Consider the following 22152-nt stretch of genomic DNA (forward strand, 5'->3'; position numbering starts at 1 on the left):
AGTATCCTGTTTTCTGGCAGTTGCCGGTGCCACATGCTTCAGAGGGCATAAACAGAATTGGACAATTTATCTAGTGATCTATCCCACTGTCCAGTCCTAGTTTCTAGCAGTCCAAGGTTTAGGGCCACCCAAAGCATGGGATTGCGTCCCTGCCCATCTTGGCTAATAGCTATTGATAGATGTATCCTCCATGAACTTATCCAATTCTTTTCTGAACCCATTTATACTTTTGGCTTTCACAACATCCCCTGACAATTTAAAATATTAAGTGCAGCTCAAATTCATGTTCCTTTCTATTTTCCTCAGTAGGATTTGACTTCCAATTTTTAAAAGAAGTCTTTTTGTCTCTAATGGCCTTTTATGTTCTGTTGTTTAGCCATGGTCCCGTTACCTTCTTTTTTTTTTTAATTTGGGATATAGATGTAGTTTGAGCCTCCATTGTTTTTAAAAAGTTTCCATTCAGCTTGCAGACATTTCACTCATGGGATTGTTCCTTTTAATTGCCATTTAACTACTTTCCTCATTTTTTGTTTAGTTCCTCTTTATGAAGTTAAATGTTACTGTGATGGGTTTCTTTGGTATTTTCCCCCTACAAGGTTGCTAAGTTTAATTACATTATGGTTGCTATTGCCAAGTGGTTCAGCTCATGGACCAGCTCCTGTGCGCCACTTAGGACTAAATTAAGAATTGCCTCTCCTCTTGTGAGTTTCAGGACTAGATGCTCCAAGAAGCAGTGATTAATGGGAATAATATATCCCTCTCTGCAGGATGTCCTCTAGCACAACATTATGTGACTGTATGGCAACAGAACATATTTCATCTACTCATTAAAATACATATCTTTCAATATTTATAAAACTTGGGTATATTTTTTCAAAATATAAAACCTGTAATAGCATTCAGCAAACACTGTGCCTAACTATACCCAGTGTATCTTTCACACACACCAAAAATTGTAAATTAAGAACACACTTTTCTGTCAACAGAAGATAGTCCTAACATAGATAGGGAAGAGCAAATTACAATGAGGATTGTTCACCCTTTAATTCAATTCTTTACCTTCCAAGTAGAAGCTCCAATACACTGATGGGTCCCAAAACCAAATTACAAGTAAAGAAAGATTTAAGGAGAATTCCACCATAAATAGTTAAAATACCTTTGTTTCTCTGCTCCAATAGAGGAACTGCTTTCAAAGGGCTTTGGAAATGCCATGTATTCAGTTTTTCCAGAAGTATTATGATCTAGGGGTTGCTGCTGCGGCTGCTCACTGTTGTGTGGGGTAACATTGTGCGCGAAATCTCCAAAACCAGAGGGAAACATAGGGTTGAAGTTCATACCTGTGAGGGTAAATTAAAGCTAATCAGAAGACATACCACATGGGGGGGAAAAATGTGACACCACACGTTAGTTTTATCATTCATGCAATGTTCTAGTAAATATTTTTAAAATGCTCCTTCCCCTATGGTTTTCACATACCCAAAAAAAACCCCCAAAAACAAGAAAAAACACAGTAGTTGATTTTAAACTGCTGTGATACTGAGACCTTGTCTTAATTTGTCCCAATTTCAACCATCTCTGAGCAACCATCACTGTAGATGCACAAGTGCAACCCATAGTTTACCCAGGGAAATCTGCCATTTGCACAGTGTAGCTTTTTACCCAGATTTCAAGCAGGGATAAGTTCTGCCAGTGCAAATAGCAACTTTGCCTGTCTACACTAAGGGTTTGTACTGGTGTAACTGCTCAGTAACATATAATGCCTGTTTGGTGGCAGTCTCAATCCAAAACAAGCATTGGCAGTCTCATTAGAGAAGTCAAGTAATGAACATGTTCACTCTCCCCACAAAGGCAGCCCTTCTTCAGAAGAGTGTTACTGCACAATGGCAGGGGCTTGTGTGGAAACTTCTTTTAACATTCTGCATCCTATACCTGACCTATACATAGGAGGATTTCAACATTACTGCTGTAATCTGGCATGTTTCACCAGCACTAAATTCACTTGTTTCCCCCACTGCCAGCTAGAAGCCATGCCCTCCACATGGAGATCAAAATATGTACTCCATTTCTTGGCATCAAATGTTGATGCCCATCTGTTTCGATAGCCTGGGCTCACACACAAGTTGTTCGGACCATTTCATTAGGCAATATGATCTAAGAAACATATGGAGAAAAGAAGGTAAAGCAGGCCTCCAGCAGCTGAGGTTAATTGGTTTGTAGAGGGAAGTAGAGGGAAAACAGTAAAAATACTATTTTAACCATGAGAACCCATTTACAAAAGTCTAACAAAGCAAAAGGTTTATGTAACTTGTACACCAAAACTTTGCATTTAGTCATTTCTTTCTCTTTACATTTCCAGAAATACCTACCTGGTGCAAAAGAAGAAAAATTAGTAAATCCAGGTATGTTAAATAGATTCATAGGTTGAGGAGGAAAACTGAAAGGACAAAATACTGTAGGAGATGGAGGTGGTGGCGCACTGCTGCCTCTTTCCTTTCTTTGTGGCTTCTCTTGCTGCTGCTGTTCTTGTTGGTACATAAGATCATTTAACATCTGCTTCAACCTATGAAATACAGAAAAGTTTCTTCTGAAGAGAAAGGTATGTTACAAAAATGATACATAGTACAAAGTTTCATTTATTTCAAATACATGTAATTTCAAAAAGACCATAACAAATTGGCTTTTCCCCCCACCTTCCCTTCAATACAGCAATTTTGAATGAATTACACAGTCCATATACAGGAAGCCTAACAACTAAAGCAACATGGAAATCATATAGATTTGAATCTACCTATTAAAAAACAACCATGGGTATAGAGTAGGCCAAATTCCCACATAAACTGATACTAATGAAAGCATTTTCGGGGAAAATTTGCTAAACCTGTTTTCTTTCATAATTTCAATGTACTGAATTTGAAAATTGTTACTAAGCCGAGTTTTGAACTTGAAGGTAAGTAAAATACAAGAGAGAAAACGGCTACCATTTGAAACTTAAAAAAATAAAGTAAAGGAGAGAGACTAAATATTGAATATGTTCCTGATTTGGAATACCATACTATCAGAAAATACAGGGAGTGATCTTGTAGAAGATTATACTCTCTGCTTCCTCTAGTCACATGATGATATGTACTTCAATTTTGTTGGTTTTGCAGTAAGGACATTTAAGATTAAGTAAACTAACTACTTTTCAGGTATTTTTGATATGTTAAGGAATTAAATGCACTGCTATCCATTACACAAAGTATCATTCACAACACAGTATGATAAATTATTTCTGTAAATTCTCTTTCAAAAATATAAAATTGTTAGCTAATTATCAACCCCCTACCCAATAAACTAACGCTGACTTTTGCTTACAGTGTGAGAGTTCTTAGTACTGAGTTGGATAACAATGCCATGGCATAAGTGATATACTGGTAAATATTTATTTGTTATTTGTTCAATGTTCATGTGACAGTTAATTGCATTATTATGGTCATGTATTCCTTAGAGAAAACATGGAGGCAGTCCTGAACCTGACATTTCTCAACAGTATCTTATGAAAAATACATTATTTGCCAACAAGCGAAAAAGGAAATTTTGCTTCTAGCAAACAGATTGGCTACAATACAGGAGGCAACCAATGCAAGACAGAAACTCAGATTTCCAGAATAGGGATGCAATTGATAAAATCATAATGATAATCATTACTTTGGCATATAAACTGTTATGCAACATGCACAGGTAAGGGGGGAGGGCAGGGAAGATAGCTCAGTGGTTTGAGCATTGGCCTGCTAAATCCAGGGTTGTGAGTTCAATCCTTGAGGGGGCCACTTAGGGATCTGGGGCAAAAATCTGTCTGGGGATTGGTCCTGCTTTGAGCAGGGGGTTGGACTAGATGACCTCCTGAGGTCCCTTCCAACCCTGATATTCCATGATTCGATTCTATGATTCTAAAATTAGCAGAGTTCATAAATCCATTGAAGCTACCAGTAAAGGGTGAACTGCAAACCCAATCATCAAAACCTCAACTGTGTTTCAGAGCAAGGTACCTACCCCCAGAGTGAACTGGAGTCCTTGCATTTTCTGCCAGGATTGAAGTTCCATAACATTCAAAATAAACATATTGTTAAGGCAGAAGAGTATGAACACTAGTTCAATGTACATGTAAATGGTGTTAAGTGACCTTATAGCCTCAGAAGGGAAATACCACCTTAACTGGTATAAGCATTTCTCGAGAAAAGTAACGAAAACTAAGCATGACTCAGAGTGGTCCTGACTTGACAATGGTCTCGCTTAGTAATGAGTTAAAACATTGTGCCCCAAAACGATGTGTTCTGGAACTTTCACAGGCATGGACTTTTTACTGTTTTCTCTCAAATGAAGTTGAAGAGGTCCGACATTCATTTATATGTTGTATAGCAACCTTCACAGAAAAAATTTCTACTATTGATGGAATTTACAAATTCATTGTCTTAGGTGATCAACCCGCTTCTAAGAGACAAACACTATTCGTGCTTGTCAAATTTTGTCACATCCCTCAGTAAAGCAGAAGAAAATGGTATCAACCATTCCATTCCATTTTTCAAGACAGAGCTGGAAAATGAATCTCTCTCAATGGTACATGTAGCACTGAAATTATGCTTAGATATACTTGCTCATCCTGGATGCTATGGGTTAAACACCAGTGAGGAAGAGGCACTAGCCTGTGTCCCAAACAGCATATAAATGTTTTTGCAACTCAACTTGGCTGGCCAGTCTACTCTTGAGTTAGGGGAAGTTGAAGAAGGTGGTGGTGGTGGTAAGGAGGGAGGACACAGAAGAGAACATTGCAGAAGAATATGAAGATGAGAAACAGGGATCACATGAACAGTCCAGGCCATTAAATATTGCACATTTCATCTACAGTGTAAGTGGAGGTAAGAAGTGGACACCCAAACGTGTTAGCCTTGGAAGTATACTTCATCAGGCAACAAGGACAAAAAAATCTTGTCCAGATGTTTCACAACATTGGGCATTGCATTAGCTGCAAGGATGTACTTTGAGTTGACATAGCACTGGCCAAGAGCACTCTGATGTCAATGAATGAGGATGGAACAGTGATCCCATCAAACTTGGTTAAAAGAAGATTTACCCGTATCACTGCAGATAACATTGATAAAATAAGCACACACTTGATGGGCAAAACACATCACATACCACACAGTATGCAGCCTGGCAGAGGCAACCTGCATCAGATCTGATACTGCAGGACACCGAGCCAATAAATCATGCTACTTTAAATGTTCCAGATGCAATACACCATTTTTCCTGCTAATATCACAGCAGAACCAAAATCCAATGAAGATGTCCTAGCAAAATGATTTAGTGAACACATAAAAGATTCCCAGTCAGCTTTGAAAGCACAAGCTATATTATTTTCCCTCAAACATCAATTTGAAAATCCAAAATCAGACTGGATACATTTTAATGAAAAGCACAGTAACAGCAATTCTCCATTAAACTACATACAGCTACATGCCTATCTTTCAGTCACCAGCTCATGAAGCTGATACATTGAATCTTGTCATGAAAAGACTTCCACAAGTCATAGATCATCATCAACAGAAACATGTTGATGTTTGTTGATCAAGCACTCTTCCCTGTGCTGATGGAACTAAAATGGACTGTACAAGAATATAAAGATATCCTGATACTATGCTTAGGAAGTCTACACCTATCAATGAACTTCCTAAGAGTGCTGGGGCAGCATACACAGGATTCTGAATTGTTAAGAGTGTGGACAGAAAGTGAAATATTAGGTAGACAAACAACAGAACATGTAATTGCTGGTAAAAAATATGCAAAAAGCCACTCATGGTTATAAGCTCACTCTATAGGCAATGTGGGGAACTGCTATTATGACAACTTCTGAGCTATCTACAGCAACATGACAAGAAACTCAAAGAAAAGTTCCTGGATTTGGAAAAATTTGATGCTGCGGAAGATAACAACTTAGTGCCCATTCAGTCATCAGCAAGTTTCCGTGACCAGGTGGCATCATTTGCACTGAACTGTACAGACAACATCACAATTTTATGTACATGGATATGGTGTGTATCCTTCTACTCTTCAGCAGAGCTCAACAGAATGAAATTTGGGACCTCCATCTATATGTGCCTTCAAAAGAAGGCTTCTATTTTTTTCCACTAATACAACCACACAAATTATGCTCAATGGGGATTCGTGTACTTAGCAGAAATGAACCAGCTTCCTCTGGAGGTACTTGAAAAGCTCCATAGAGACAACTGGGTTATGAAAGTTTCCAACCACAGATTCAATCAGGTAGATCCGAACCACTCCAAAGAGTGACTCACTCATGCCACTGTTAAAAGAGGAGGAATTATTACAGGTATCACAAGAAGGGCCTCAGGACTCAGCAGATGGGCTCTCTCCTATAATCTACATGCCCAAAGTGCAACCCAAAAGAGAAAATTATTAAGTCTTGGACTAGATGATCAAATTACTTGCCAGGAATTCACACCAACACAAAAGCAATATGATCATGTTGATTATATGTCCATGACACTTCAAAGATTCAAATTATTCACTAGTGAAACAGCCAACACTAAAAAACATTGCAACAAAGGATGTGGCTACAGAAGTGATTTAGGGAGCTCTGCTGAATGCAGAAATATTTGGTCAGGAGCAACTGAATACTTTGGTTCAGGAAAGGCTCATAACACCAAAGGAAAGAAGTACAATATAAATGCTTCCTACAGAAATGGAAGGGTTTTTTTCATTCATTGTAGGAACTCCATCTCCCAAAGTGACGGTAGCTAGCTCAACGGACACATTCATCTGTCGAAGTAGCTGCATACACACTGAGGATTAGGTTGGCATAGCTATGGCGCTCAGGGTTGTGAATTTTTCACACCCCTGAGTGCTGTAGTTATGTCAACCTAACTTTTACATACAGACCAGGCATCAGTTTGATTTATTTAAAATATTTATCAGTGAACTAAGCTTTTTGTTACTTCTGAATAATTTCAATACAAGTATTAGCAAAAGTCTTCCACAAATACAGGATAAATAGCATACCTTTGAACATTATTCTGTTGCCATGTCAACTGAGAATAGCATTGGTTTAACTGGTGCATTATAAGGTGCACTTGTGGAGATGCAACATTACTGGGCATCACACTATAAGGGCCCGTAAGCAGAGTCTGTAGTAGACAAGAGAGGGTCTGTGGAAAGAAGGAAATGCTGGTCACCAAAACTTCTGAAGTCAGAGATGAATTATTCCTGAAAGATTTAGAGGAAAGAACACCACCACCACAATATATGCCATATAGAGTAATAAGATACCAGAATAAGTGCTTTTGACATTTACCTGCTGATCCTGCATCAAGGTCTGACAAATTCGGACACTAAATTCAAGCTGTTTCTTTAACTGGTTAATCTGCTCTTGCCATTGTTCCTTCTCCTCCACATAAGAGAGTTCAGACATCCACTTAAGGTTTTCTTGCCGCCGCATGCTAATATTCTGTTGTTGTCTTGTCTTAGCCAATGGACGGTAATTCCCATCTGCTGAAAGAGGGCGGCGATTCTTCCATCTGGGGAAAAGGGAGTGTCAGATTTCTTGAAAGTCAAACTAACTTTGTAAGAGAAGAAAGTTGAAATTTGCAAAGAGTCCATAGTTTCAGTCAATGTTTCCGTTCTAGGTAAATTATTAACAATTAATTAATACCACCAACACTTTTTGGCAAGAGCAATTTCAGTTTCTTATTCCCAAGAAACTTACCCATTGGCACAAAAAAAAAAACCCAAACAACTTTAACTTTTAAATTCAGTATGAGTTGGAGAACTGGCTGATGTTTTGAGATTGAGATAGACATCTAGGAATTCAGTATCTTCTATTGCAGCTCTTCTTTTCTTACATCTCATATGGCAAGCCTACCTTGTGAGTAAAGAATTTATCCTTCTAATTTCCATATATACACTCACATACTTTTATAGCTTATTCATTGTAAGACAGCATGGGAGCCAAATAGAATATTTGCTGGAGTCATATTGGTGGCATTGTAAAATCATGCAAAACTGAACAAGTGTGCTCAGCAAGAGGATGGGATAAAGCCCCAGTCTGTACTAAAGATGCAACTGTATATGACAACTATTAATATACCACCCTCCACAAATGGGTTTGAACAAATGGCCAACCAGTGGAGTGTTTCCATCACTAAAATCAGCTACTATCCCATGGGGCTACTGAGTAATGAATGTTATATCTATCTTTAAAAAAAGTTGATAAAGATGATCTTGGGAATTATAGACCTATAAAGCTTTCTTAAGTACCAGGAAAATTAGTAGAAGTGATAATTAAAAACAGAACCATAAAATATTCATCGATTCATAGATTATAGGACTGGAAGGGACCTCGAGAGGTCATCGAGTCCAGTCCCCTGCCCGCATGGCAGGACCAAATATCTACACAAACATGCTATGATAGGGCACAGCTTCTGTAAAGGCAAATCATTCCTCTAATCCAGGGGTCAGCAACCTTCAGCACACGGCCCGTCAGGGTAATCCACTGATGGGCCGCGAGACATTTTGTTTACATTGACCATTCGCAGGCACGGCGCCCTTGCAGCTCCCAGTGGCGTGGTTCGCAGTTTCCGGCCAATGGGAGCTGCAGGAAGCGGCGGGCCGCAGGGACATGCTGGCCATCACTTCCCGCAGCTCCCATTGGCCGGTAAAGGCAAGCCACGGCCACTGGAAGCTGCAGGGGGCCGTGCCTGCGAACGGTTAACGTAAACAAAACCTCTCGTGGCCAGCCTTCAGATTACTCAAATGGGCCATGTGCCAAAGATTGCCAACCCTTGCTCTAATCTATTAGAATTCTTTGAATAGGTCAACAAAACAGAGGAAGGCAAACTGGGTGATATGATTTATTTTGACGTACAAAAAGCCTTTGAAAAAGTCGCTTAGCAAGAGACTATGAAGGAAACTAATTAGTCATGTAACAAGACAAAGTACTGCCATGGATTAGAAACTGGCTAAGAGATAACAAATCAAAAAAAATTAATCAGAAATAAATGGTTAATTTTCAACATGGCAGAAGTTCACTGTCAGGTGCCCCCAAATGTTCCATGCTAAAACTGATGTTTAATGAAAAATGTGTTGAACAATGAGGTGGCAAAATCTGCAGACCAGATCAAATTATTTAGATTCGTCAAGACTAGTAGAGACTAAGGAACATCAGCTTGATAGCAGATGAAATACACTGTTGATTATGCAAGTTGGAAGGAATAATTTGAACTACTCACACTGCATATAGCTAGTTTAGAACCTAGTTATAACCTCTTGACAAAAAAAGATTTGGTTAAATGCCGCACTTGACAGCTCAGTGAAAACCTCTGTCTTCTTCCACTATTGCTGTGTAGAATTTTATCAGCTCTGTCTGTAGAAAAAGCCCAATACCATTTTATAAAACTTACCCTAATATCAGACCAATATTAAATAAAGCAACTAACCTATCTTTATTTTCTTTAACACAATATGTACTTTGATCATTGTTATGGGGATACATGGAGAAATTGTCATTAGAACTGGACTCTTGTTCTTCCTCTTCCTCCTCCTCTTCTGCCTGAACAAGTCCATCAGAAAGATAACCATCTCCATCTCCATCCTCTTCATCTAGCGCACACTGGGTAGAACCTCCCCATGTTGCCACTGTTCTAGTGAACATTAGACATTAAAAGATACAGTCAATCTGCCATTAACAAAGAATAACAGCTACAATCAGAATACTAATAATAGTAAATTTACAAATTTTATATGCCAATTATATCTACAAGTTACATCAAAATGAACTTCGCAAACCTCTTACCAATGCAGAGACAGTCAACTAATTTAAAAAGAACTAATTGTGTTTGAACTTTGTAACATACATTATTAACACCTAACATCAGAGAAGCTTATTTAAGAATCCAAACAAATTGAAATGGCCAGAAGGGACCACTGTGATCATCTACATCTACATGTATTACAGAGACCATAAGACTTCCCTGAGTTAACTCTTGTTTGAATTATAGCATATCTTTTAGAAAAACACCCAGTGTTGATTTAACACTTGAAAAGAAGCTATTCTTTCAAGCTGGAATCAAACCAACAACTTAAGGATATCTTTCCAAACAAGATAGAGTCCTGCCAGTTGAGCTATTGAAGGCCAACCTAGTATTTTAGGCATTTGACAGCATTTTTCATACAGCCCTTTTCCTTGTTTATATGGGTTTTCCCCCAGTAATGGGGAAAAAGAGAAAAAGCATTTTGAAAAATATATCAACCCCCCAACAAAATGGGAGAAGCTCATAGGCAAGTGGGTACCTCAGAAAACTTTTAGGTAATGTTTTGAAAGTGACTAGATTATAAATTTCCAGTATGCCTTTAAAACTAAGAAAATATAGTTTACTACTTTTTCCTCTTAAACACTGGATGTGGAATTTTGTTCAAAGTAAACACAATAAAAACAGTCTCTTACTAATTTATTTTTAAATTGAGTACCTCTGTGACATTGTTCACAACAAATGTTTAATATACAGTAAATGATTCCAGACTCCAAAAGGTAAGACCATATAAAGCAGGAGGGGTGCGACTCATGCTCTTACTTTTCCATCCTACTTTGCTGTGGAGTACATTGGGTCTCTGATCCATCACTTTTAACAGATGCAGCAACAGTAGATGTGGTTTCTGCCAGATCTCTTCTCCTCTGATGTTCAGCCATTAAAGCTTCAAGCTGCTTTCTTCTCTGTCGTAACTCTTCCCTTAAAATCTCATGCCTACGCATCTCAGACCATAGCTATTTGAAATAAAATAGTTTAATCCTTCTGTTTCATTTTATAAATTTAACTATATTCAAAACCATTAAACTAACAAATTAGGCAAAGCTAAAAATTTTCAAAATTAATTTGATGTGACTATATAGCAGAACAAGCAAAATGAAGAAAAAAATCCTAAATTACAACTTGACACACCTATGATCTAAGTTTCAGCATTTGTGTTGTAAGAACAGAATGTAAGTTATGTCAATAAAAGTGAGGCTAATAAAATAATGGTTCTCCTGTAATATTAAGAGGTGATCAGGACTGGGGCCAGACTGTGCAAAGGGCTGCAAAAACTCATAGAAAACAGTCTCTGTCCTGAACACCTTAAAATCTGAAAAGATAATTAACATAAGAAAGTGGGGAGAGAAGAATCCAATCAAATTGTTTATATTAATACTCTGTAAGAACAATGAAAGTGTATGATCTCCATTTATCACTCAAGCTAACTATCATTAACTAGCTGATTTCTTACAGATGTCAAGGCAGAATAGGGTCTTGAGGAGGAATTTGAAAGAAAAGGTGGTAACCGTTTTATGGATAACTTCATGAGCATTTATGGATCACCTTCTTGTCAAATGTTTGAAATGGGTCACCTTGATTTCATTAGCACACAAAAGTGATTTTTCCTCCCTTGGTATTCACACCTTCTTGTCAACGGTTGAGAATAGCACACTTCCACTTTAACTGAATTGGCTCGTTAGCACTTGCCTTACCAAGTGGGGGGTAACTCCTATCTTTTCATGTGCTGTGTATTTATACCTGCCTCTATATTTTCCACTCCATGCATCTGATGAAGTGGGTTTTAGCCCATGAAAGCTTATGCCCAAATAAATTTGTTAGTCTCTAAGGTGCCACAAGGACACCTCGTTTTTTCACGAGCATAGGAAGCATGAATGAAGGGACAGATGTTTCTGCAAGAAGCTGTGGCCCTAGCCTCTCCCCGGTAATACAAGGACAGGTCCCCACTCCTCTCAGTTCCTTCACACAAAATGTCCAGAGTACAAACACCAATCCAGAAGGGAAGGAGGGTGGGTTGTGGAATACACATCTGCATCACCAATATACAGAGGACCAAGTGGCAACCCTGCAAATGTCAAATATAGGTATGTGTCAGTCCCAGGACATTAGAGAGACAAAGTGGGTGAGGTAATATCTATTATTGGACCAATTTCTGTGGGTGAGAGACAAACTCTGTGTAAGCTCGTCTTTCTCACCAACAGAAGTTGGTCTAATAAAAGATATTACCTCACCCACCTTCTTTCTCCAATATCTGAACGTTGCTTAAAAATGCCACCGAGGTTGCCTGGGCCCTCATGGAAAGAGCTTGCACCCGTTGAGGAGGCACAGTCTGAGCTACTTCGTATGCTGTCAGGATACAGAAAGTTATCCACCTGGAAATCACTTGTGAAGAGAGATCATTTGCTTCTTCATTTGGTCCGCATATGAAACAAACAGATGAGATGAAGAATGGAAAGGTTTAGTCCTATCCAGATAAAAAGCTAAACAATCGCTTGACATACAATATGTGAAAATGCTGCTCATTGGGTTGAATGCAGCTTAGGGAAGAACTCTGGTAGATATGTAACTTGGTTTGAAAGAAACTGAGAAACCAATTTAGATAAAAACTTAGAATGCAGCTGCAAAGTTACTTTGTCTTTGGAAAATTGTATATAAGGAGGCTCTGTCATCAAAGTCTGCAACTCACACACACTCCTTCCAGATGTTTTTTGTCACAAGGGAAGCAGTTTTCTGACACAGAAGGGAGAAAGAAGAAGTTGCCAGGGGCTTGAATGGCGGTCTCAACAGAGCTGATAAGACAGCATCAAGGTCACACAAAGGGGACTAGTTCTTTAACCAGTGGATGGAGACAAGTGACTCCTTTCAAGAACCTCGCTTCCATGGAGTTCAAACACACTGATTTCCCATGGAAACCTAACTTTTACATACAGACCAGGCATCAGTTTGATTTATTTAAAATATTTATCAGTGAACTAAGCTTTTTGTTACTTCTGAATAATTTCAATACAAGTATTAGCAAAAGTCTTCCACAAATACAGGATAAATAGCATACCTTTGAACATTATTCTGTTGCCATGTCAGCTGAGAATAGCATTGGTTTAACTGGTGCATTATAAGGTGCACTTGTGGAGATGCAACATTACTGGGCATCACACTATAAGATAGGTCAATGAAACGCAGAAATCACTTCCAGGTGCACTCTCAACAAACTAAGTGCAAGACCAGAAGACTAAAGGTGTAAGCAGGTACGCCCAGATGTCCTGGATACAAGCCATTTTCGGTTGAATTCCCCAGGCTAACAAGGAGGTCGGAGAGCTAACACTGTCTTGGCCATGGTGGAGCAATGAGAATGAGGTTGGCATAATCCAATTTCAGCTTGGAAATTGGAAGAAAAGCATACTGGAGTGCAGATTCCCAGCTCAGGTGAAAAGAAATTGGTCACGGAGCCTGGACTGAGACCCCCTTGAGAGCAAAAGAGATGATGCTGAGATGCCCCAAACCATAAAGATGGATTGCTGAACACTGGGCTTCAGAAACCACTCATGATTCAGGGAGAAATTTCTGCTGAGGTGATCCACCAGGTGCTTCTAGAACCCAGGTAAATGATCAGTAACAAGGTAATGTTTTCTCCAATGCAAAACTGCAAGAACTTGATGACCTCCTGACACAGCAGGTTGGAGCATGCTCCCTCTTTTCTGTTCACGTAATACTTCACAGTGGTATTGTCAGTAAGAATGTGCATCGCCGAGTCCCTGATGTGATCTTGAACGGCCTGATTGGCACTGCAGATCATACAAAGCTCCAGGACACTGATATGCAGAGAAGTTTCCTATTCTGATCACAGGCCTTTCAGCAACCCCAGATGCACTCCTCAACCTACTAAGGAGGCATCGGTGGGGACTTAGCAAAAGAAACGCCCTGGCACACATTGCCCTGAGCAACTCACCATCATAAGGACTCCAGGATCAGCAGAGGAAGTTGGACTGGTCCATCCAAGGATTCAGATGACAAACCAACTTTAGCCACGTTTGAAGAGGATGAGGTGCAACCTGGCATATTGGATTACTTTTTTGCATGCAGCCACATGACCTAGCAACCTCAGGCATACGCGGACTACTGTTGAGGGTTGAGTTCCCTGCAGCTCCAGAGATAGGTGGCAAATCGCCTGGAATCGGTCAGTCAGTAGTAACACTCTTGAACTCAGAGTCTAATAGGGCCCCAATGAACTCGATTCTTTGAGTTGGAACCAGTGTTGACTTCCTATTGTTAAGGATGAGACTTAGATGATCAAGTAAGTGTAGAATGAACTGAACATGAGGGAGGACTCTTTCTCTGGACTTGCTACTCAGTAACTAATCATCCAGATACAAGAAGATACGAGTTCTCTTCCTGAGGTATGCTGTCACTATAATCATGCACTTGTTAATATGCCAGATGGGAGTGGAAGACAGACCAAAAGGAAGCACGGTATACTGACAGTGCTGGTTCGCCATGACGAACAATAGAAATCTCCTGTGGCTTGGGAGCACTGCTACATGGAAATAAGCATCCTGAAGGTCCAGCAAACCAGTTGCAATTTAACACGGGGAGGATAGTTGCTAAGGTGACCAGATGGAATCCCATGTATCTGACGTATTTGTTGAAGTCACAGAGGACATGACTCATCCCTCAAGGGAGTAGAATCCCTGTCCCCAATGTTGCAGTGAAACCTCCTCCAGAACCCCCAGAGCCAGTAGAGACTGAACCTGCTCCAGGAGTTATGTCTTGTGAGAGGGGTCCCTGAAGAGGGATGGAGGGGGAACTGTATGGCACAACCCTGGGTAACTGAATCCCAAACACTAAAAAAAAAAAAAGGAGCCAGCCTTTCCCTGAACAGAGAGAACAAAGAAGGACTGCTGCTTGGGACATACAAGTCAAAATGGGCACTTGCTGGATCCCAGGGGAGGAAAAGCCAGTCATGTTCAGAGAGCAATGCCTGCTGGTTCGCAATGCACATCTGCCAGGAAGAGGAGGTATAAATCTTCCTCCCCATGAAGTCCATCCCCTCCTAGACTCTGTCTTTAGTACAGATTTATATCTTCACTGTCATTTACTGTGGTTACCACAACAGAGTTAGGGGCTAGGTGGGAGTAGAAACCTTCAAAACCCAACATTTCTCTGCATACTTTGTCATGAGAGGCTATGAAGTGGGAGTATTCCAGAGTCTCTTTCCTGGCTCCAAGACAGCCTCATTTATCAGGTCGGCTATTCTCCCTGGAGCTGATTGGAGAATATCCAGCAGCTTATGCGTATTCTCCTGCATAAATTAAGCCTGGATGCCTAATCTAGCAGCCATACACCTAAGGTGGTCCGGATATGCCTTAAGGAGCCTGGCATGGCAGAGCTGTCCAGAGATGAAGAAGAAAGCACCAATGACAGGTCCTTTCTTGACACACACCCCAGTTGGGACTGGAGGCTCAGAGGGATGGGCTCAGTCTCACCTGTAGCTGGTTTGGGAATGGAAGCCACCCACGGGATCAGTGATCTAGTTTTGGAGCAGGTTGAAGAATGGGACCTGAAAGACCAATGAGAGTCCCAAGGATTTGAAGGAGGCCACTGGAGAAATGGATATGACATTGGTGATCAGTAGGCACTGGGCCAAGAGCCCCCTCTTGACTGCAGAAATGATGCCAACTTCAGTACCGATGGTGATCCAAGCGTCTCTGGCGCTTATCAGGCAATGACGAAGGGGAGGACGACCCGAACCTGCATCTCGAGGAGTCGCATAGATTCTCTGGTGACATTGGAACCAGGCAAAACAGAACAAACAAACGACCAGACTCATCTGAAGAAACACAGAAACAGCATCAATGCCAAAAAAGAATGGGGAATCTGCACCGAGCTGGACACTCTCCCACCTGGTACCGGAAGAGGCGCCAGCACCAAGGCCAAGGAACAAGCCCAAAGGGGCCATCAGCATTGCGGGGGCCTTTGGTGCCAGGCACAGCACTAGCCTCAGTTCCACAGTCTGGGACCTAGGCAGCCTGAGCTGCGGTGCTGATGAACCCAGCAGCTCTATGACCCAGCCAGAATGTGCCAAGGGCATAATGGAAGATGAAGCACAGAAGCTACAGCACCTTCAAACTCCTGAACTAGTGGAGAGTCATGGACTGAGAGGGAAAGCAGATCTGATGTCACCTGATATGCCTCCAGCATGGAGACAGTCAGCACTGGTGCAGACATCATCAGTACCATACTCACTGGATGCCCCATGGCCAGAACCAGAATTGATGATATGGGCTCTTGCTGATCTCGGCACAGTACCAAGGAGAGGTTAGATGGACCTGCTCCATTGCGTGTGCCAGAAGGAATATGGTGCTGGTCAACACTCCTCTTAGAAGATGAGAAAGTCTCCCAGAACCTTGGAGTATTCCACAGTTAGTCTTATGGGACATCTTCCTCACCTCACCGAAGAAGCGAGAGCAACTCCTCTTCCTCTTGGAGGAAACACTGAGTCCAAACGTGAAGCAGCACGACTTGCTGGTTCCGATGGCAACTGCCGAGCAGACGAGGGTCTCAGTGCTGAAGTGAGCCTCTTGGCCTGTTCCAGAAGATGCTGCTTCACCCAAAAGTCTCTCGCCACCTCAGTCCTCTTTTTGAATGACTTACAAATGGAACACCATTTCTTATCATATCCCTCAGCCACAACAAGCACCTCATGTGAGGCTCACCCCCCAACCACACCCACACCCGAACATAAGACAGGGAATGCTTGAACCTCGGTGAGGGTATCACAGGGCAGCCAACTAGTTCAACTAACACTATACTAACACTTAACTAAACCTGAGATGCTACTAGTTTTCTGAGCTTTTTTCCACTGGATTATGAGACCAAAAGTATGAGATGAAAATACCACACAAAGCTTCGACTTAAGCCACAGGCACTGAAAAGGAACTGAGTGGGGATCAGGGTGGAGCAGTCTCTATCTAGCCAGAGGAGGGGCTAGGGCCATTAGGGTACAAATGCTGTCCTCCTGGGTACTGCTAGGCAAAGTTCTCCAGCTTTGGTGCACTGGGCACAAGAACACCTATGTGGAATACATGGCTGCATCTATTCAAAGATAGTAGGATGAAGTAATGGATATGAACGAAGAAGCAAAGTTGCGAAGGACCTTGAAATCAAGAAGAAGCTTGAATCTGATGCAGTGAAACAGGGTAGTGGAGGAATTCAAAGGGGAAGATAATATGGTTACAGCAGCCAGTAAAGATAACTTCTGAATAATTCTGAGCAGTGTTTTGAATAGATTGAATGAGGTGATAAAGATGTCAGGGAAGACAGATAAGATGGTATATTATACAAAGCATAAAGGCAAGCAGACTCTGCTTTTGTTGCGAAACAGCTGAAGACCTTTCTAGGCAAAGTTTTCAACATCTTTGAAAATATTAATCTGCTTATAGAAAAGGCTATATTTTGAAGTTAAAAATCAAAAGTTACTTATGGAGTTTTAGAAATATGATTATCACTACATACTCTTAGTGTTACACCAGTACTTTTTTTAATTTTTAGTAGAAAGAGACCCACACTGTTTATCAAGAGGCAAATTTAACTACATATATATTCGTAAGATGCTTATGTTTAACTTAACCAAATCCCACTTTTCAAAAGATCTTGGAAACCCAGCCAAATAATTGTTTAATTTTTAAAAATGTGAGTTTAAAGCATGAGCATACAAAATGGTCACCCATAGCTGGGACAGCAAAAGCAATACCATCATGTTATGAAAAATATTAAATGGAAAAACGAAACTGGTAAATGAAAATGTATAGCTGAAACTCACAGTGACACCTATAGTTAAGGCGGTACAAGCATTTTGTTCTAAAGGATAATTTTTAGACGCCTGTAATTTGTCTCTCTTTACTCTGTTCTGTTCTCATTTTTTATTTTAAAGTCCTCAGTAAAAAAACTGTCAGCCATTTGAGAACAAAAACATGACAATCTCATCTTGTCTTTATAAAAAAGATTTATCAGACACTGTTAGAAGGCAAACACTATACATTTTGCAAGAATACTCCTTACGTAAGAGATTACCTTTTGAAGGTTTAGGGGAAAATCTTTGATTCAGTGAAATTAAAGGATTTCTAAAAGTATTTTAGACACACAAAGTTTCAGTTAGTTAACATTGGCAGATCATTAGTTTTATCAGCTAAGCAGAGTTTGTGTGTTTACACAGGGTGAAATTATCCAGTTATAAGATGTCGGAATGGAACAGTAGAGCTGCATTTGCGTGCACGAGGCAGATCACTGGGAAACTAATTTTAAGATGCAAGCATGTGTGAAAGCGCCTCTCTGTGATGGTTTAGAAGGAAGGAGGCAGGAATATGACGAGTCTTGTCTCACTTCATATTCTACATGAACTCCCTGATTGGATGGGTTGTTCTTGGAATCCAGTTTCTGCTGAGATCATTCAACCCCTCTGGTTATAATTTCAAAATTCAAATCTCTTTTACAGCCAAATTCTCCAACATTTGCTTAAATATTTCTTGTGGCAAATACTTCTTGCTATTAAGGTTCATTGTTTGCTTTCTAGAAACACACATTTAAAAAAAAAACAAAAAAACAAACACACCATACATCTCAACATGTATATAAAAGACTTAAAATGTTTCAAAATATTTAAAGGTATCTAAGGTATTTTCCTCTTTAAAAAGATTAACTGACTCACAAGCAAGTCAGAAATGTCAAATACCTCATTGTCCACTGTTACCGATTCTTCAGGTTCAAGAACTGGCTTGCCTGCTGCGCTACTTTCAACAGCTGGTGTTGAAGTAGCAGGTGAAGCTGGTCTATTTGCTGGGCAATTCCCCAAACTAGCTGACAACTGAAAGAAAAAGACTTTAAAATTAAATTAAATATATGTTACTAGAGTAAAATAGCATAGGTTATTATTGCTTTCAGCAATTTCTACTTATTTCTTACCATTATTGGATACGGCTATTTCCCCCTCCCACCAACTACTCATACACAACTCAATTTTAGACTTCTTGAGATATCAGCTCAAAGTCGACATATGCTATTAAGAATAGCCTCAGAACCCACATTTCCTATACTTCAACCAGCATGCAGCCAACTTACATTATGATCAATGCTATGTGTAATGTCAACTAAATCAGAAACTTCGTCATCACAAATGAATTTTAAAAACTCAAACCAACATTGTGTAATGTGGTAGAATGCTGGTCCCTTTAGCTCTTTTAGTAACTGTAGCATTTTCAATTGCCTGAATGAAACATATTTTTGAAAAAAGGTCAACATTTTGTTAACTTTCATTTTAAAAGAACCAGTTACCTTCACATCAAGGATTTATTCCAGATTTAGGGAAAGATTGTAGTGAAAATGAAGTAGACAAAAATTAAACTTTGCAAAGTTTGGTAAGGTGGGCTCATCTAAACATGTGTTTTAATGCAGCCAAATATAGTCACCGTCACAAGATGAGCCATTACTCTGGAATGCAGGGGCTCTGAAAAGGACTTAAGGTTCATAGTAAATAAGCTAATGGCCATAAGTTTCCACTGAGATTATGTAGCTAAAAGGGCAAATGCGATCCTTGCATCTATAAGCAGGAGAACATCACATAGGAGCAGGGAGGCAGAACCTAGCTCTGTATATGGCAGTACTGAGACCATTACTAAATACTATGTCCAGTTCTGGTGTCACCACTTCTAAATTAATACTAAAAAATTTGAAAGAGTTCAGAAAGGAGCTACAAGAACAATTTGAAGTCTGAAAAACATGCCTTATATAGTGAGAGACTTAAGACGCTCAATCTATTGAGTTTATCCAAGAGAAGAGTAGGAAATGAAATGATCATGGTCTACACTACCAGTACATATATAGGGAAGAGATTTTGATAGTAGATGTCGCTAATATAGCGGAAAAAAGGCATAACGAGATTCAGTGGTTGGAAGCTGAAGCTAGACAAAATGTCAGACTAGAAATAAGGTGCAAATATTTAACAGTAAGGGTAATTAACCATTGGAACATATTACGTAGGAATGTGAGGATTTCTCCATCCCTTGAAGTCTAAATAAAGACTTGATATCTTTCTAGAAAGATATGCTATAGCTCATATAGAAGCTACAAGCCTAATACAGAAATAATTGAGCAAGGTTCTATGGCAAGTGTTATAAAGGAGGTCAGACTAGATGATTAGGTGATCCCTTCTAACCTTATCTATAATCTATGAATGAGTCTTACAGTGGTTTTATTGAACAAAATTCAACATGATGAGCATAAACAACTTGAAGTTCTGAATTTCAATTTTTCTACTAGAAAAACTACTGCTGTGAGCGACATTGCCTGATATTCTTGGTGTATGTCTGCACTACAATAAAACACCCACGGCTGATCCGTGTCAGCAGACTTGGGCTCACAGGGCTCAGGCTGTGGGACTATATAATTGCAGTGTAAACATTCAGGTTCAGACTGGAGCCTGAGCTCTGGGACCCGGGAAGGGGAGAGGGACTCAGAAACCAGGCTCCAGCCCCAGTCCAAACATTTACACTGCAATTTTAATAGCCCCAGAGCCCAAGCCAACTGACACGGACCAGTCATGGATGTTTTACTGCAATGCAGACCATACCTCTGGAGTCTGTGAAGAGGTATACTCTACCTACTTGAAGGTCAGGACAAGCCTTCTGTAATGCTTGAATTTTTTCTTGAATCTCAATAAGTTTCCTTCTTTCTTCTTGAAGTTGTTTAAGTTCCCGCTGTTGCTGCTGAAGTTTAGCTTCATAGAATTTTTCTCTGTAGTAAGAGATATTAGCATATTAACATATTACTTAGTAAGAGATTTGATGGAATTGTGATCTTTTAAGATAATTAAAAGAGAACATATACCTTGCTTTTTCATTCAGTCTCACATCTTGCTGCAATTTGTTGGTGCTTGCTCTGATGTTATTTGGTTGCTGCTTTACCTCCTCTACTTCAGCCAAAAAGAAGTCACCCACATTAGCTGTATCAGCAGTAGTTGCTTCAGGCTCTGTCTCATCATCCTGTAACAGCAGGAGTGCAGTCAGCAATATTTTTCAATTGGTACATTGACATTTTTAATCAACTATATTTTGTCAACAAATCTGGAAGCAAATCATGCTCCGGCCATACGTGTGTATATATAGTCTATATAGCTGGAGCAACAGTTTATACATGGAGAATAATTTATTGGCATACTATGAACAAAAATATGACAGTTATCGAGGGACAAGAGTAGAGAAGAAATAGTCAGTGGTCACAACCCCATCTTAATGGGGTCACCAGGGCTGGCTTAGACTTGCTGGGGTCCAGGGCTGAAGCCCAAGCCGCACCACCCGGGGCCGAACCCTGAGCCTCAGGGCTTTAGCCCTGGGTGGTGGGGCTCAGGTTATAGACCCCCTGCCTGGGGCTGACCCCCAGCACAGCAGAGCTTGAGTCGGCTCAGGCTTCAGTCCCCCTCCTGGGATCGTGTAATAATTTTTGTTGTCAGAAGGGGATCACAGTGCAATGAAATTTGAGAACCCCTGGAATAGGCGATTGCCTATTTAATCGTCCTCCTATTGAGATCCTGGCAAAACTCCCATAAACTTAACCAGAAACCAAACTGGGCCTGAAAGAGATAAATTTAAAAACATTTTAAAACAAAGTGCCCTTTATGTGGCTTAAAAGCCCCATTTTCTTGGCTTTTGATTTTTTTCCCCACCAGCTCATGTAAATTTAGGAATTTCTGGCTTAATCTAAAAGGCTATGAAGCTGAAGCAGCCATTCCTGTTGCTGTACAAGATGAACTTTCTGAATCAAGAACCAATTAAAACAGAGGGATTACACTGCTCTACAGCCAAAATGCTTCTGAAATAAATGTAGTCAAACTTTACTAATTCTGGGTCACTGAGAACAAAAATGATGCTTAAATTGTTGATTGGCTCTAGTTTTCAAGATATGCTATTGGGTCAGTATATGACTTGGGAATAGCGGAGGATAAGTGAGTTATAAAGAGAAGGGATCTCAATTTAAACCAGAAATGATAAAATACATCTATGACTGGGGTTTGGACAGTACTTGCTTTTTAGGCAAAACAATGAATGATGCTATCTGAAGCTGGTATTGCATCATACATGATATGAAATGCATCATGTTATTTCTAGAAGTCATGGATGATGCAATCATAACGAAGCTTACATCACTCTGCTGAACAAATTGCCCTATATCAGCTCTAGAAACCATACAGTGTCGTGCTCTCTTATTTGTCAGTGTTTAATTTTGCAAAGGGACACATTTCTGTTTAGCC

At 40.0% G+C, this 22152-nt stretch overlaps 1 protein-coding gene across 13 annotated transcripts in view; it reads right to left on the bottom strand.

Annotated features, from left to right (window-relative positions):
* PCM1 (pericentriolar material 1) overlaps positions 1-22152 on the bottom strand; it is an 84657-nt gene that overhangs the window by 25554 nt on the left and 36951 nt on the right. For all 13 annotated transcript variants that reach the window (XM_034772868.1, XM_034772878.1, XM_034772876.1 and 10 more), the window contains 9 exons: positions 20733-20887; positions 20510-20639; positions 18583-18714; positions 10623-10813; positions 9489-9692; positions 7349-7571; positions 7057-7202; positions 2367-2560; positions 1157-1337 (listed from right to left, as the gene is read on the bottom strand). In XM_034772868.1, coding sequence (XP_034628759.1) covers positions 1157-1337; positions 2367-2560; positions 7057-7202; positions 7349-7571; positions 9489-9692; positions 10623-10813; positions 18583-18714; positions 20510-20639; positions 20733-20887 — 1556 coding nt within the window. The remainder of the gene's footprint in view (positions 1-1156; positions 1338-2366; positions 2561-7056; positions 7203-7348; positions 7572-9488; positions 9693-10622; positions 10814-18582; positions 18715-20509; positions 20640-20732; positions 20888-22152) is intronic.

Source organism: Trachemys scripta, chromosome 5 (genome assembly GCF_013100865.1).
Source record: "Trachemys scripta elegans isolate TJP31775 chromosome 5, CAS_Tse_1.0, whole genome shotgun sequence".
NCBI classification, from domain to species: Eukaryota; Metazoa; Chordata; order Testudines; family Emydidae; genus Trachemys; species Trachemys scripta.